A 16,615-nucleotide genomic window follows, 5' to 3' on the forward strand; every position below is an offset into this window, starting at 1 on the left:
GCCTATTTTATGATTCGAACTCTGGAACATTAAAATGTTCATGATAAACTATGATATAGGGGTGATACATTAGGTAGATAAAGTATATAAAAAACACACATTCTGGCATATTGGAGGTCCTCGCCATTGTTCAAGTCCCTGTTCACATCATCCTTAAATTATTTGAATGCACTGTAAAACCTTGTCAACAACCATAGCCAAAAGAAGGGGAAGAAAAGAAACTACAAGGATTTGTTTAACCTAGGCAGAACTACTATAAGGCAGTCAATTGCCATTGCCCATATGACAGATGTTACTTGATTAGAAGCTTCTATACCCCAGTCTGAACCTGGGATGCTGCCACTTCGGCAGCTGGAACTGAGAGATTTTGTTGGTCCGTCTTGTTTTGCAATTCCTCAGGCAGCTGTCTGTCTTCAGATACTTGTGTACTAAGTTGCAGCACCTCACCTGCCGAATCCATCTCTCCACCTATCTTGTTGCCCATCAAATTCTTATCAGATAGCAGTGCCTGGCAAGCAATATCTGAGTTGCCACCACCTGTCTCACTGTCCATCAAAGTCTTATCAGACTGTAGTGCCTGGTCGGTATAATTTAGCTTTCCACCACTTGTCTCACTGCCTGTCAAGGTCTCATCAGATTGTTCAATCCTGCTAATGTTACCTGATGATCCTTCAGTTTGGTTTGAACTTCCGTATCCTCTTGTTACCTCAACCAACCTTTCAGTTTCATCTCCAGAAGAAGCTTCGATGGTTGCTGGCATGGTCTCGTTCATAACATGAGATGATCCTGGTGATGGTCCTGTTTGCATACTTCTCGGGAAAGCCTGCTGAGGCGCAGCAAGTTCAGATTTTGGGGGGTCATTGTTTGCCTTTTTCCTGAACAATGTATCCAGAAGTTTGTTTTTTAAATCAGTTTGTAAAGCAGGGCGAACGTCCTGAGGGAGCTGGTTGGCATTGCTCTTCACTAATTCCTTTGTACCTGGAGCAGTCTGAGGAAGCCTGGAAGATTCGAGCAAATGGTTTACAGATGGGGAAGGAGTAGCATGTTCTCTTATCTGAAGAGGCGGTGCGCCTGTAACTGTTTCCGATACAGGAAGGATTGGTGTTGAAACTGGTGCCTGTGACGGTGCTTGGGGCACTGGCTGTAGGATCTCATTGCTTCTTGACATTGGAAGAAATGGTGCGATATCATTCTCCTCTGTAAGAGGAACAGCTCGGCGTGGATCAAACACCAAACCCCTGAAGACAGGTCCAGTCTCACCCACTCGGACAGTGAGATGATATCCAGCATCAAATGTCCCCTCCAGAATACCAGAGACTTTCTGACCTACAAGGCCATGAGGCCCACGACTGGAACTGGCAATTGGATTAGCATGTGTTGAAGAAGCCTGTGTTGGAATAGCTTGCATTGCATTAGCTTGATGAGACTGTCTGCTTCTCCTATGTTGTTCATTCCAGGACCATCATACTTTCGAGGACGACCACGCTTGCGCCTCAAAGGAAAGCTTGCTGGATCAACAGGGATGATTTCTTGATTCTGTTGAGCCATGCTGTCGTGTCGGGTGAAGTTGGACCAGAAGTGGTTAATTTATTACGGCAAGAGAAAAATCATTGTTTCCTCAGCCCCATTTCTTGAGAAAAAATATGGAAATAAAATTGCACATAACAGAAAACCAAAAGGGTGATGATGGAGATTCAAGCTGAACAATGCCAATCATAAATAGCAAGATCAGGAAAAAGAACATTAATAAACATAGATGCTGGACAAATATTTCACTCCAATAATGTGTCTTCAGTACATTCATCCATATAACTATAAATTTTGCAGTAGCTATTTTATTAGCAGAAGAAGGTACATGGAGAGGATCCTTCGTTATAGTGCAAAAAACACTATTAATTAGGCTCACAGAAAAGCAGTCAATTTGGTAGAAAGCTGTGAATTGGTCAAAGACAAGTCTTTGTTACCACCACTAATAACTCATACCTATATCTGTGATGCTGGGGGGACAAAAAGTCCATATATCTAATATGTTGAGTCATAGTCACAGACAACCATTTCATGATGGACAAAAGCTTTGAAATACATGACTGAGAAGACAAAGTGGAAGATTAGTTCAAGAGGTAAAGATGCTCATACATTAAAATCTGCATGTCTATTAAACTTACATTTGCCAATACAGAAAAACATATGCATGCACGCCAGCTAACCACCCCTCACCATAGGTTCCAGATTTCACTCCAACACCCATGTCCATGTCACTGTGCAGCAAATGTGTTGGCAGGGATCATAATGTGACTTAGAGAGGAATCTGATGATGCTGCAGCCACATATATGGTTCATGCCCTCTTCTTCTAGTGGTTGTTTATTTGGTTTCTCATTTGAAAAATGCAATACAGACAGTTACAAGACCAGACGAGGTAACAGTGCAGATGTAATAACAATTGTTCCCTTTTACCAAGCCACATACTCTTAGATGATTGCAGCTGATGATTATAATAAATCTTGTTGCTAAAGGAAATGTAAGAAAACTCACCAGAAAAGTTGCTGATTTTTAATTGCTTTCACAGTAACTGATCAGCTTTTTGCATTGCTAGGGGCTAGGGGCTTCATTGTGACATGTCCAAGCACTTTCACATTGTTGTTGTAGTAACCAAACAAAGGCTGGAAAGTGCTATTTTAGGTGGTTAGTCTAGAAAGTAGTGAGGTTTCCATCAAATCCCCATGTTCATGTTAAATCTTCTAAATCGTAACAAAGGCCTGAGCATGTGAGGGCTGATAGAGCAGATTTAGAATAAAGATGGAGGACTTCATAAAGAGGATTGCCTACGAGGTGGTTAATCAAGAGGCAATCATCAAACGAAGATGAAGGATCTACATGAATATTTTCTAATGATTCACCAGAGTCCACTCATCTGATTTTGATCAACAAAAATCCACCTCTTACAAAGACCAAGAACAAAAACAAAGACCAGAGAGTTGAAGTCATCTAGAGATCTCCAGATCAAGGACATGCTAGCTCAGAAAGATGACATACAATCAATGGGACATGAACTAGAACTAGCAAACAAGCCAACCTTTGAACAAGTAAAGGGATTCAAATTTTGAAGCGAATACCAACATCCCTTCAATATACATAGTTGACATCATGTGATGAAGTGATCCTTGTCTCGACAGCTTTCAAGATTTGTGCAAGATGAAGTTCATTGATTGATCAAAACCATTAGGAGTAAGATCATGGCATGTCAAGACAAATAGCAGACATATATTATTGCAAGGAGCAGGATTGGAGATCAACTCTTGATGATTCAACGATGGATTGGATGCATGAACATTGTTCAAAGATCACATGGGCATGATAATGTACAGCATTGACGCAATTGAAATCTCATTCAGATGGATAAATTTATTTTATTTTTTTCACATTACTTTTGCATTATCTTTTGAGTCATTTTTCTAGGGGTATTTGGAGTCCTGTTCTCACTCAAATTCTTTATTATGATTAAGTCGGCTGTCTTTAGTTGGTTGATTACTTATTTAGGAGACAAATATGATCCGAATTTAGTTGATTGTTTAGGATTAATTCAGTATCAGGTATTTATTTTGAGACCACATTTACTCTTCTTTTCACTCTCTTCTACACTGTGTTCAGCTTCTTGCTTATATATTGCTGCCTAGCAGCAGCATTTTTGCTGATAAAAAAATCTGAGATCACATCAGAACCAGCAATTGAAAAGAAAAATTCAGAAGTTTCAAAATTCATGCCTAACTTCAGATCTCAATTGAATTTTTGTTTGTTTAAATCTTGTAGATCCTTATCTTCCACGCAGCACTGAGAGGCGGGGGTATGTTAAGAGAAGGTTGTAATTGCAACAAAGTCTCAGCACACCAGCAAAGATTCTGCTATAGATAGTCCAAATTTGTTTTCTCAAACCTTGTATAGTTTTGTTGTAGATGAGCCTACTGCCAACACAATCATGGGTTGCAACGACAAGGTAATCAGAGTAGGTCTTCCACTTAAATGAGTTCAATCATATACTGGAGCTCAAGATTCACAGATTCGATACTGAAACCCATGCCAGTTGCCAACCGATACGGTACCATACCGTACCATACCGTATCGGATATAAAATATCAAAACAACATCCCACCCAACAGCACAAAAGAAAAAAAGAAAAAGAAAATCGGACCGAATCGGACCAAATCGCTCGGTATCGGGTGTTTAGGCCAATATCGAACCGACAAGTTCGGTCCAGTTCAGGCCATTTTTTGAAAATCCAGTCTGAACTGAACTGATTTTCGCCGGTACGATATGGTATGGAGTGTATCGACCGGTTCGAGTCGATATGGAATACCATGCTGGAGCTATTCTATTGACCAGGCAACATATGTTGCCAAAATACCAACTCATGTTATTCTTTGTTTCATGTGAGAGACCAACCAGACAGGCATATGGTACAAATTCAGGCTTCCTCGCTGCCTCAGCCTCATCTGGCCAAGTAGCTAGTAGGGGTGGGCCTGCTGACCCAGCTTCCAGGCCAGGCAGAACATACTACAACAAATCAGATGACCCACAAAGGCCCATCCAATATAAAAAGCTCAGCCAACACATAAAGGGCAACTGAAAGAAAGTAGAATCAAAATAAACCCATAAGTGGCGGATGTCATCATCGTGCATTTGAGACACTACATGACACCACAGTCCTCCTTGATGTCCTGCACCTCAAGACACTACAGGATGCTACGGTCCTCCTTGCCAACCGCATTGAAGACAAAGACAAGAAAATAGTTATCACTAGAACTGGGATCCCGTGTCCTCAACCCAAAGATACAAAACACCAAAATTGACCTATTGCTCTGGGGCAACAAGGACATCGGAACAACTACATCTCCTAAAGCTCGTTGCCATAGGTCGAAAATAGACGAAGGCAGAAGAGCCGAAGTTGCAAGGATGGGCAATGATGCGGTTGGTCTCTCTTCCATGAACCACAGATGACCCCAAAATCTGGTAAAATCTAGCCAACAAAAAAAAGGGGCAGCCCCAGCCAAGCAAGGTTAATGGCCATATAACAGAGTGCTGTCTTCCAAGACCTCTCTTTAAAAATAATTTAGAGAGAGAATCAAAATAGCCAATGCAAGTAATGTAATCTTAATATGCATGTAGTTTATTTGTATTTCTTTTCGGAGACTTAAATGGAGGAATCTAGGTTGGGCGAGCAGAGTTCAAGTAGAATATTTTGTGTTACATGAGGAAAAACTACTATACATTAGTGCATATGCTAATATAAGAAGCACTTAATGTAAAAATGAACTACAATGGTTCTCCTGTAGGATAATAACACCACTTTGAAGTTGGCAATCCTCTTATCAAAAAGAATCGATACTGAAAACTAGTTTCTCATGCAAACAAGATAGAAATTTTCTTCTTTTTGTAGAATCTGGCTTAAGCATCTACAACACCAACAGAAAGGGTTGAAAATAGCTCATAAGAGTGTAACAGATAACTAAGCATAATTCAAAAGGCATCAAACAACATTTTCTAAATGATATTTCATAGAAGGACACAAAGAGAAAGTGTTAGACAGATAAAAATTGCTTCAAACAGTATCACAACAATGATGCCACCAGCTAATGTTGCAGCAGTAAAGGTTAATTTATATGCTTCATAACCATGATATTTAAAATAGAACAACATACTCACCCCCACTATACTAAACAGCAGATTAATCATTTGAAATGCTTCCTTCATATGACCAGGAAATAAGCAAGCTTGCAAGATGAACCTAGAGATTCCTTAAGCCTGCATACAAAATTTTCACTCTTGAGTAAAAATATTATTAGACAAAGTCTGACAAGAAACAGTTAAATAGACATGCATTGTTTGGTTATAATCAACAAAATTATGTATGATACAGATTAAGGACTAAAATGACCAGCAAACCTTAACGCATGACCTAAGAATACTGTATCAGAGCTAGCTATATGGGCTGGTGAGATATAGATTCTCATTGAGAAATGAGAACATAAAACATATCAACAACTATAGCAATACAACCAGAATAGTTTTTCACCAGTTATTTCACTAGAGTAACATCAAAGAAGATCTCAACTTTCAAACAAAAAAAGTTTAAACTGTGGTACAGATGACTCAAACCAGAAATAGGTGTTGCATGCTAGCACAAAGCCTCAAACACAACCTGTATTCAAAATCCAAATATCACGACATTTATGTAATGAAAACGCACACAGGCATGAGAGCACATCAAGATCAAGGTCTTTAAACTCGGTTTCAGTTTCAATTTCAGTTTGCTAGGTAGAATTTTGGTTCCAGCAATGGTAGCAATTTCAACAGTTTCGCTCTGAGTTTTAAAGTTTCGATCAAAAAAATTCAAGAAAAATCCAAAAAAAAGGAAAAATTAAGAAATAATCCAGTTATTTCATCATTTCATGTATTTTGAGTTATTCAAGATCATGGTTTGGGTGATTTGTGTAGTTTGAGTAGTTTCAGGTCAAAACTAGATCATTTTAAAGCTTAATGCATTAAAATATTATATTTTTTTCTAATTTCAATAATCATTGCACACTTTATCCAATTTTTATAAGTTTCCTAAACTTTTATCTTTTATTTATGATTTCTAATATTTTCTCTATTTTTTACATTTAACTAAACTTTTCTCGAAGCATACTTCATTTTTTCTACTTTAAAAATCATCCAAGCAAGGAAGAGACTATTAGACCATTTTTCATTATAATCCATTTTAACAATCCATGATCCATATAACCAAGAAAAGACTCACCAAATAAGAACCAATTTTATTTCAGCATTTTGTTTTAATATATAATTTTATTCTAAAAGAAGATAGAAGAAAAATTAATTAAATATAAAAAGAAGCATAAAAACACACGTCACTTTCTAACTAGTAAAGACCAACATTAAGATTGCATCTTGCACATTATAATAACAAAGCATAGACAAAAATAATACAATTTAGATCATTACAGCATTAGATAAATACGATATCAAATAATTCAACAAAATTTAGAAAGATATTAGAAAAGTATCAAGAATATATATCTGCTAAAACAAATGAAAGATTAAAAAAATACCACTTTCATTCAACTTCAAACCAGTATCTGCTGAAACAGACCAATTTCGGCAGAAACATCAAACCTCGATCAAGATCAGCATCATAGAAATAATCAAAAGATGATATTAGGACTCAAAAACTACAGCATGTGCATGTTTGCTAGTTCCATAGAGAGACTGCAAATGCACCTAATAGACCGCACCATGTATCAATAATTTGATTCAAGATTCGCCATCTCGATACTGGACCCCATACCGGTAGCATCCTATTACAGTATTGGGATACTATTCGGTACAGTACAAGTCTACAAGATGCCAAATCAAATATCAGTACGGTACGAGATACTGTATCAGCATGAGATCGGTACGGTACATTGTATACCAAGCAATTAGACCCAGTACGGTGTTCCATGATTTGATGGACATCTTTTCCTTGACAACAAACTTGAACATGTTGTTTCATTTAGTGCAATGGAATTATATTAAATATGCAACTCAGACATTATATCAACATGTCCTTCTGTCTCCAGCAAAGAGTAGATCCCAATTTCACCATCCAATATTTCAAATATCATAGTTGTATAACAAAAGAATCTGCCTTTATGACAATCAATAGAAAAAAAAATAAAAAAAATAAAAAAATTAACTACTACCAGCTTTTCTCTTTGGAAATTGAAAGTTCATAAAATGGATACGTCAACAAGAATGAAGGCAAACAAATCTCCCCCAATACTGATCTAATAAGCAAAGTAAGACAAGAACAAAATAATGAAGGAACTACCCGCAAATCCTTCCCAACTTGCTTATCACATAATTGCACAGTAAGTGAGAACACATTTTAGTTGTGTCCCTCCGAGTAACTAAAAGATGAACCAACCTATAATCCTAAACTTCAGTTCAGCTCATGTATCAAGAATCCAATACCAATTTAAGCTTTTTTGAAAATAAATCTCACTTGCCAAGGAGAATTGGAAGGCATTATATGTTCCATCAAATTACAAAAAAAAAAAAAAAAAAAGGAGAATTCCTCATATCTTTTTAAATTGATTTCACAGGAGGCAATTTGAGAAACCAAAGCATTTCCATCTTTAAAGAAGTCACCTAACCTGTAATCCACCTCTTCTCTGCATCTCTTAAATTTTTCTGGCCTCATGCACTCAGTCCATGACATTACTTTATAGCAGTAGGCATGAAATCATACCTTTTGTTAATTCATCACATCCATTGTTATTACAACCTGAATTATCTGACGAAAACCTCTTAAAAGAACCAACCATCAAACAAGTACTTTCACCATAATCTCTCACTCATGCCACCATTCTAAGTTGGCCTTCACACTTAGGACATCTTCACCACTAAGATTCTGCTTTTTGAATAGTCAAAGCCCATTTAACAGGCATAATGTAATGAAATCCATCTCCCTAATGATATGCACTCAAAATTTAACCCACTCAAGTAAATCCAATCTCCAAAGGATTCTATATCTAGTGTTTTAAGGAATCTATGCTTGTACTTTTCCAATGCCAATAAGGCTTAAAACTTCATCCCCGATGAGAAAAGTTAATATCGACCATTTATCACTTTCCATCATGGAGAGCAAGGTTTGAGGAGCTAGTATTTCCTAGTCTCCCAGATTGGAGTGAAATACCAAGTCCTAGGACGGGTCCAGCTGATACATGAAAAATCAATTTGTCCTAGTTGGTACCAGCCAGTAGGAATCAGGATAGTGATCAGGACAACTAATATCCAATGAACCAACACATGGACAGACTAATATCCCAATATTTCATTAAGATGCCATTTTTTCTTTTTTTTTTCTCTTATTCATTATTTGTAATGGTTGTTTAGAGCCTTTTTAACACTTGTTTATGCCATCATTTACTATCAAGGTATGTTTTTTAAGTAATAGGGGGCTTATGGCACCAATATCAAGTTTTTTTTAATTTTCATAAATTAAAAAAAAATGTGGTGGGGGTTATAATTTTTAGATTTGGATTTAAAGGAGGCTTGATCTAAGCAGGAGAAGCTGGGTATACCTTTTCTCTCCCTCTATTCCACTCTTTCGCCCTTTTTGGCTTTTCTCATTTCATCTGAGCAAACAAACAAAACAAACATGGTTCCGATTCTACTAGCATCGGCACCATGAACTCACCTATGACATCAAAAGACTTCCCTTAATCAAAAATTATGACATAAACAAACCATAAAAAGCCTCTAAACAACCATTAACACAACAAGAGGCAAAAATTAAAAAGCAACAAAACTAGCATCCCAATGAATTATCAAAATGCTATGCCATTCAAAGTGCCGGTATGATACAGAACTTGAAATGTACAGACCCTCTCCCCAACTGATACAAGGTCTTGGACCAGGATTTGAAACTTTGGTAGAGAGTTTTTATTTTTCCTTAATTTTCTTAAGGCTACCTACCCTACCCAAGGAAATCTGCATATAAAGAAGCAATAAGCAGACAACATCATAATTGCAAAAATTAAGTTCCGCTTAACCTCCCCAATATTCTGTAAAAAACATCTCCGCAATATTCTTCAATGCTCCTTGCAATGCAATTTTCATTATGTAATTTAAGCAGAAGTTTCTCTAATTTTGCATTCTAACCTGAAGATGACTAGGAAGCACTTCTTCAAACCAAAAAGTTACAAATAGACAAAAGTCATATGCATATAGAAATAAGTATTCATGCTTTGCCATGAAGATGCTCGGGGCTACATCACACATTGTACTTATAGTTTCTACCAACCCCAAAATATGAACAAATCTGACTATAAATTTTTTTTTAAAAAAAATGATGCCCAAAATTCTCCTAACTCTGGATTTTTAAAAAAAAAATCACGCCCAAAATTCTCCCAAATCTGCATAAAACTTTAGGCATGCCATCTAAGAGGATGAAAAAAGAGGTGACCCTACAAATATCCTTATATAACACCAAATAATACCTAGTATTACATTACATACATCATATAATTGTACTTTTCATAGAACAAGAATTATATAATCAAATGTATTGCTTTTTGGCATTAGCACATCAACAAGCAGCCAAAAACAATAAAAATAGAGGAATCTATCAAACAAAGGCAACTTGACTCTCAAAATGATGCCCTTTGCTTTCTTTCTAAAGCTTTAAGATATCCTACTAGAAAATTGGTGATAATTTTCTATACGCCACGCCACATCAAGGCAGTAGTTACCAATTTCACTCTTCATGGACAGGTATTCCTTATTTACAGTTATCAAATCATACCATAGTGATATAATGCATGATAGAGATATGCTATATTATAAATTCATACGATAATTGCCCAATAACCCACACGGACCCCGGTGATGGACCCTCCCATTGCCAAGGCAATGGACCAAGCGACTACCCAAGCAATTAACTTTGGTCCTCATATATTTCAATTTGTTTTCATATATTTCAACTATTAATCAAAGCTTGCATCACTTTCAATAAACTATTCAGATTAAATGACTCTAGGGTACATCACTAACAACTAATGCATGAGTTCTACTAAAAACAAAAGAAATTCTAAGTCTATCAAAATTTTATTGTTTGTACTGAACTTAACAATCATCAGCGCATAAGATTACTATTGTCTTAGCTTAAATGATCGAACACATAAGCTTCATCCGATGTGGATAAGGGTTTACATAGATTATACATGATGTTTCTACTATGATAACGATAGCAACTTTACGACGTTAATATTATTAATGAACTACACTATACAAGATATGAAAACATAGCACAATAAGTGCGAGAAATGGAAGGTTATCAAAATGAAACAAGTAAATTTAAGTTTCCCTGCAACAGAGAACAAAATTGAAATCGCATTAAAACGCTGCAAGACCTACGAGAAAAAATCATTATGCAGCACAAACAGACAAAGATACCCACAAAGAAAACCCAATGGAATATAAAACGAAAATCTGGACCCTAATCACCGACTAAGAATACGCAAATCGCTTTCAATAACCGCAAAGAAGTAATAGCAATAAATGGCAAAAAAACATAACGAAAATTGCAAAATGGTACAACATATCAAACGAAAGTTCCCTTGTCCATGATAACTCAACGACCCGGCAACTCGGACTCGCGCAAGCAAATGACCGCCTCTGGGGCGGGTTGGGTGCGTACACCGGCGCAGCTTCTAATAATTGTGTATGATCCCACTGTACAAACATTCTACGTGTATCACAAAGATATCCAAACTTTATTAGCTCTTACATTGCTTCACAAATTACCATACATTATAATAATATAAAAGAGTTATAATTGTTTTATTGCAAAAATTGTGATGAATCTAATATTTTAAATATGAGATAGAAACCAATTATCTTTCACTAAATAATATATTAAAAATAGAAACTGACGTGCAATATTATAAAAGAACTTATATATGTAATTCATATCTAAATATTAAACAAGGAGAATAAATTTAAAACTATTTTTTATATATTTAAAATTAGCAAACCTATATTTAAGAAAATATATATTAAAGAAATATTATATTATAATTTTATTAGTATAATGCTAATTAATGTAGGTTTTTACATCGCAATTATCAAGTTTATAGGCAGAAGACACTAGATATAGAGAAAGCTATAAAGAAGTATAATTGCTGGACAATTTCTTGCATAATCCCTAGATAACCATCTTATAAGTTTCAATATATATAAATATTTTTGAATCCATTTATCTTATGCTTGCTTAATGCCAAACTGAATAGTTCTTAATAAAATACAGTATAATGGTTAGAAGTAATATACTTCTCTATGTAGCAAATATGAAATAATAGTTAATGAAGTATAATCACACACTCTCTAATTGACACTTAATAGCTGTATAATAGTTATCCATTTGAATGTACAATAATAAAAAAAAAACAATCTAATTATCATCGATGATTTACTTTTTAGTATCCAGCCATCTCCTACTATTTTCTCTAAAATCCTATAGTTTTGTTTCAGAGAACTTGAACCCTTTTATCAGGAATCTATCCCATTTAGGGAAATCACATTTTATTTTTGCAAGCAAGATAAAATGATAATTCAAGATAAAACAGCATAGAAATCTATCAAAATAATTTACACTTAAAAAAATAGTAAAAAAGAGAAGGGGAGATTATCATATAGTAATCTAGAAGTGCAGCATTAAAATGATTTTCCTTCTCCTCTTGATAAATTATACAATAACTTGAAAGTGTAATTATTGAGTATAAACATTTTAAATACTATTTATTATAAAATTTCAACATATATACATTCACACACAAGGTGCAGAGTAGGCCATGGTGGTTCTTTTCGTTATTCCACTAAGATGACTATTTGGTATACTTACTAATAGGCCAATAGTGTTGCGGCTTGAGTGGTTTCTTTTGTTGCCAAGCATTATAGAGATTGGACTTGGCGTCCAGATGACATTTGCCCTTAGATCCTGAAAGATATTTTGTATTCCGACTCTTTGAACTGCTCTCGCACTAGAATGATGTGACCGTCTATTTGTATCCTAAAAAAAAAAAAAGAAGCTATGGTGGTTATTATATAATATAATATAGTAAATTAATATGAAATAATTTTAATGCCATCTACTAGAAATTTATCAAAATAAAAGTAAAATTTGAACTGTAAGTTTCCATCGACCGTATGAAGTGCTATCTTTTGGTCACTTGTGCAAGAATGTTCTTCATGCATGCTTTGGATCTACTCTCAGCTTCTAAATTACGGGTCTGAGAAGAAGCATTAATGGCAAATCCGGCACGGAGGTGGCTTTGAATCAGCTTGAAACTATAGAATTAGTAATTGCCTTTTCATTTGTTACCTTTCGTACTTACATGTTTAGTGTTAGAGATTATTTCAGGCTTTAACATATTTTTTGATAGCAGTAATTTCTCATCTTTTCCAATATTTGAAATTTAACATAGAATATTTTTATGGACAACTGATAGATGTTAAATGTCACTTTGCATCACTTTGGAAATATTATCCATGTCAAGGCTATTGCTCGGTCCTTGCTTAGTGAACTATAACATATCTTAGCATATGCTTGTTGAAATGGAATATCAGTCGCAAAGCTGGACTTTATTCGAGCACCTTTAGGATTAGTTAATCCTCTAATCCAATAAGATCAGGAAAAGTGAAAACCTGTTGACTGGAAAATTGAAAGGAACTCACAAGCAAACTTGCTCAAAACTGATTATTTAATTGAAAGCCAGATTTGTAACATTGAAGACCGCATAGTTTAAATCCAAGGGTTTAGGGTTTAGGACAATTTCTTTAAAGCTCCATCTGCAGGAGAAAAAGGATTAGCTAGAGAGGATAAAAAAAGTTGCAAATTGCACGTCCAATTCCAAAGGATGTTTTGCAAAAGCAACCATCTACATCCTGTTACAAGAAAGTCATTTTTACTGGTTTTGCAGCAAAGGCCAGAACCCAATTTCTCTCGCCTTCCACCGGCCCTTCGCTAAATATAGCCAAAAGACACACACACACACACACACACACACAGAATAGTCTTAAATTTCAAACAAAAGAAAGGGAGAGATTACCCTATTTTCTCTCGCCTTCCACCACCTACCTATCTATCAACATTCAACCATCCAGAGAGGAGGGAGAGAGAGAACCTACAAACAAGGGAAAAAAAAAAAAGGCAGTAACATATCCAAGGTAGGCAAGCAGAAGCTGGCAGGCACCACTCAAACTAAACATCACACAAATTCTATATCAAACTTCAAGATACGAAATGGTCATACACAGCATAACATATGTTTCAATCTAAACTTCAACAAAACAGCCATCACAACACTGAATACATGGTCATTCCACTAACTAAAGCCCCCAGAGGTTCAGCCAGAATTACAAAGTTGAAAACTGAAACAAAGGAACCAAATCTCCTAGGGATTTGGACAAAGAGTAGAATCGGTTGCATTCGTATATGAGAATCCTCATAAACTGAGAATACCAAACAGCGGGGTAGAATAACAAGCCTATCCGATTGCTACCATCGAGACCAGAACTCAGCTTCATGTCTCTGAAGTTCACTGCACAGTCCGAATATATAGATTGGTTAGCTCCAACATGTGCGCCCCCCCCCCCCCCCCCCCCGCCCCCCACCACAACAAAAAAAAAAAAAAAATCATATAGACAAGGATGCAATAAAGAATAGATGTATTATATATAAAATAACAGAATAAGGACAATATGTGAAAATGTAAAATAACAAATCATTAAAACTTTATAGTCCCTGTTGGTTAGAAGTTCCCTAATATATATATATATACATATATGCATATCTACACGCGCGCGCGCACCCACACATACATACATATATATACATACGCATATATACATACATACATACATATGTATGTATGTATGTATATGGTGCCCCTTTAAGAATTATAACGGCTGTCAATTTGGTTTTGTTCGTTAGTGAATGACATTATCCAGAAAATAGCATTCCTTCTCCATGCACCTCTTCATTTCCTGTCTAAATAACAGAATAGGAATTGCAGTTCCGATCTCCAACTTCCAATAACCATTCTGATTTTTTTGATTCCTACGAACCAAACATAGCGCAAGTACTATCATACACGCATCACTGTTGGAAAAATTCTGGGAGGGAATACAGAAATTGAGTTCCTAAATATCATGAAATGCAATTCCAGAACATTGAGATAGCATTCCTCATCAATTTATGCATAGGAAGCATTAAACCATGATTCTGAAATGGGTGTGCTGCTGCACATGGGGCATGCATGTGCGTGCGGTGCATGAATGTGAAGGACAATCTAAAGTGGGTGCATGCATACTTGATAGAAATCCAGATAAGGCATCACACAAGTATCAAGCAGGAAAAGACAATACGCATTAAAAAAACATTCAAAATATAGCCATCTGAAAACAGGTCAGGAAAGTAGGCGGCAAGGAGCATTGTTACCTGTTGTTGCTGATAGTTCCCGTAGCCTGGATAGGTTCCATAAGCATACATGTTAGGATCTTGTGGTGGTTGGGCATAACTGTACGCTTCATAGCCTTGCCCATAGCCATAATAGCTACCATTCCATTGGTTGGGGTCCGGTTGTGGCTGAAAACATCCACAAGACATGTTTTAAAACCTGTTAGACTCACTGGAACCAAAAGAAAGAAATATGCTTGGAGGTGAGTAGCACTTAACCTGTTTGTTAGTAGGGCTTCGACCCCATGAAAGCCGTATATTTTGTCCCCCCAACTGGGTTCCCTGCAGCATTAGCAACGCCTCCTCCGCACATGCCCTGAAAAGCATCATAGAATATATGAAAATGTAAAAAAAGGTAGTTCTGATATTTCTAGCATAAAGTTAGGTACAATTTGAATATTGCAAACCTGTTAGCGAATTGGACGAACCCGCAATGCTTGCCAACAGGTATCTTTACATGGACCAACTCACCATATGGGCTAAAAACCTGCCGCAAAACTTCTTCAGTAACATTTGAATCAAGCCCACCAACAAAAATCTGCACTCAGCATGGCACCTTATCAGAATACAGGGAATAAGTCACTGTTATCACATTAATAATTAAAAAGAAAGAAGCAAAAAGTACGCACAGTTGTATTATTTGGATCATTCTCGGACTGAGTTCCAGTAGCAGTCTGAAAAGAAGCTGCAGAAATGATATTAAAAAAAAAATGCCTACTGTAAGACTTACAGAGAAAAGGTAAAGGTAGAATCTAATTTGCACCTGATGGGTTCAGTATACAGTCTCCTTCCAAAAGGTGTTACAAAATTTACCACACAGACAACAAAAATTGTTGCAGATACAGAATATAAGAGTTACATACTAGACATACTTCATTATAGAGAGGTCAGAAATATGGAAGAAGCATAAAAACTTCGAATATAAGAGCCACCACATGCTAATCTATTTTGATGATTCCATTAACACCAATGCAACCAAATGCAATACCATAGGCCACAAAATTTGAAGATAGCTGTAAATCACTTTGCAACCATGATAATTTACTCACAAGTTCAAGGAAAATGGCACTTCTCCATGAAACATCTTTTCTTCATCTCAAAATATCAATTTACAGCATAATAAGATTTTTTCTTCCACCTTCATTAGCCTCAAGAAGCAAATAAAGATAAACCAGTATGACAAAGAATGCAGGTAATGGAGGGAAATATTTTGCAGTATTACAATAATCTGAATAAGAAAGCTATGAGCAAATCAGGTAATGGATACCAGTGTTGTCTTACTTACGCTGTTCTTGCATCCGTCCATATTGCATATCAGCTAGGCAGCTGGCCAAACACAAAAGCCACGACTTAGAAGCACCGATAGGATTGAATATTAGAGCATAGCTTAACTTGCAACTACACTGGATTGAGTATGACAATAACCTCTGAGAAAACTTAAATATTCAAGAGGTCATACCATGTTCAATATATAAGCCATAAACCATACAGGCTAGTCATTCAAACCGTTCATCAAGCAAGCCTATTTTATGATTCGATCTCTGGAACATTAAAATGTT

The 16,615-nt window shown here is 36.1% G+C and overlaps 1 protein-coding gene and 1 pseudogene across 2 annotated transcripts; both read right to left on the reverse strand.

Annotated features, from left to right (window-relative positions):
• Positions 1-126: 126 nt before the first annotated feature.
• The window catches only part of LOC140851976 (uncharacterized), a 39,293-nt pseudogene continuing 22,804 nt past the window's right edge, over positions 127-16,615 (reverse strand).
• Positions 13,795-16,384, reverse strand: LOC140852101 (RNA-binding protein L-like). Of its 2 annotated transcripts, none has more exons than XM_073244922.1 (6): positions 16,342-16,384; positions 15,686-15,741; positions 15,464-15,594; positions 15,276-15,372; positions 15,039-15,185; positions 13,795-14,139 (listed from the first exon to the last, which is right to left on the reverse strand). In XM_073244922.1, the coding sequence occupies exons 1-6, from the start codon at positions 16,367-16,369 to the stop codon at positions 14,137-14,139; spliced, it is 462 nt and encodes a 153-aa protein (XP_073101023.1). In that variant the 5' UTR covers positions 16,370-16,384; the 3' UTR covers positions 13,795-14,136. The 2 variants fall into 2 exon arrangements, with proteins under 2 accessions (XP_073101023.1, XP_073101024.1); XM_073244923.1 differs by having other exon boundaries at positions 16,338-16,377.

This window comes from Elaeis guineensis, chromosome 10 (genome assembly GCF_000442705.2).
Source record: "Elaeis guineensis isolate ETL-2024a chromosome 10, EG11, whole genome shotgun sequence".
Taxonomy (NCBI): Eukaryota; Viridiplantae; Streptophyta; class Magnoliopsida; order Arecales; family Arecaceae; genus Elaeis; species Elaeis guineensis.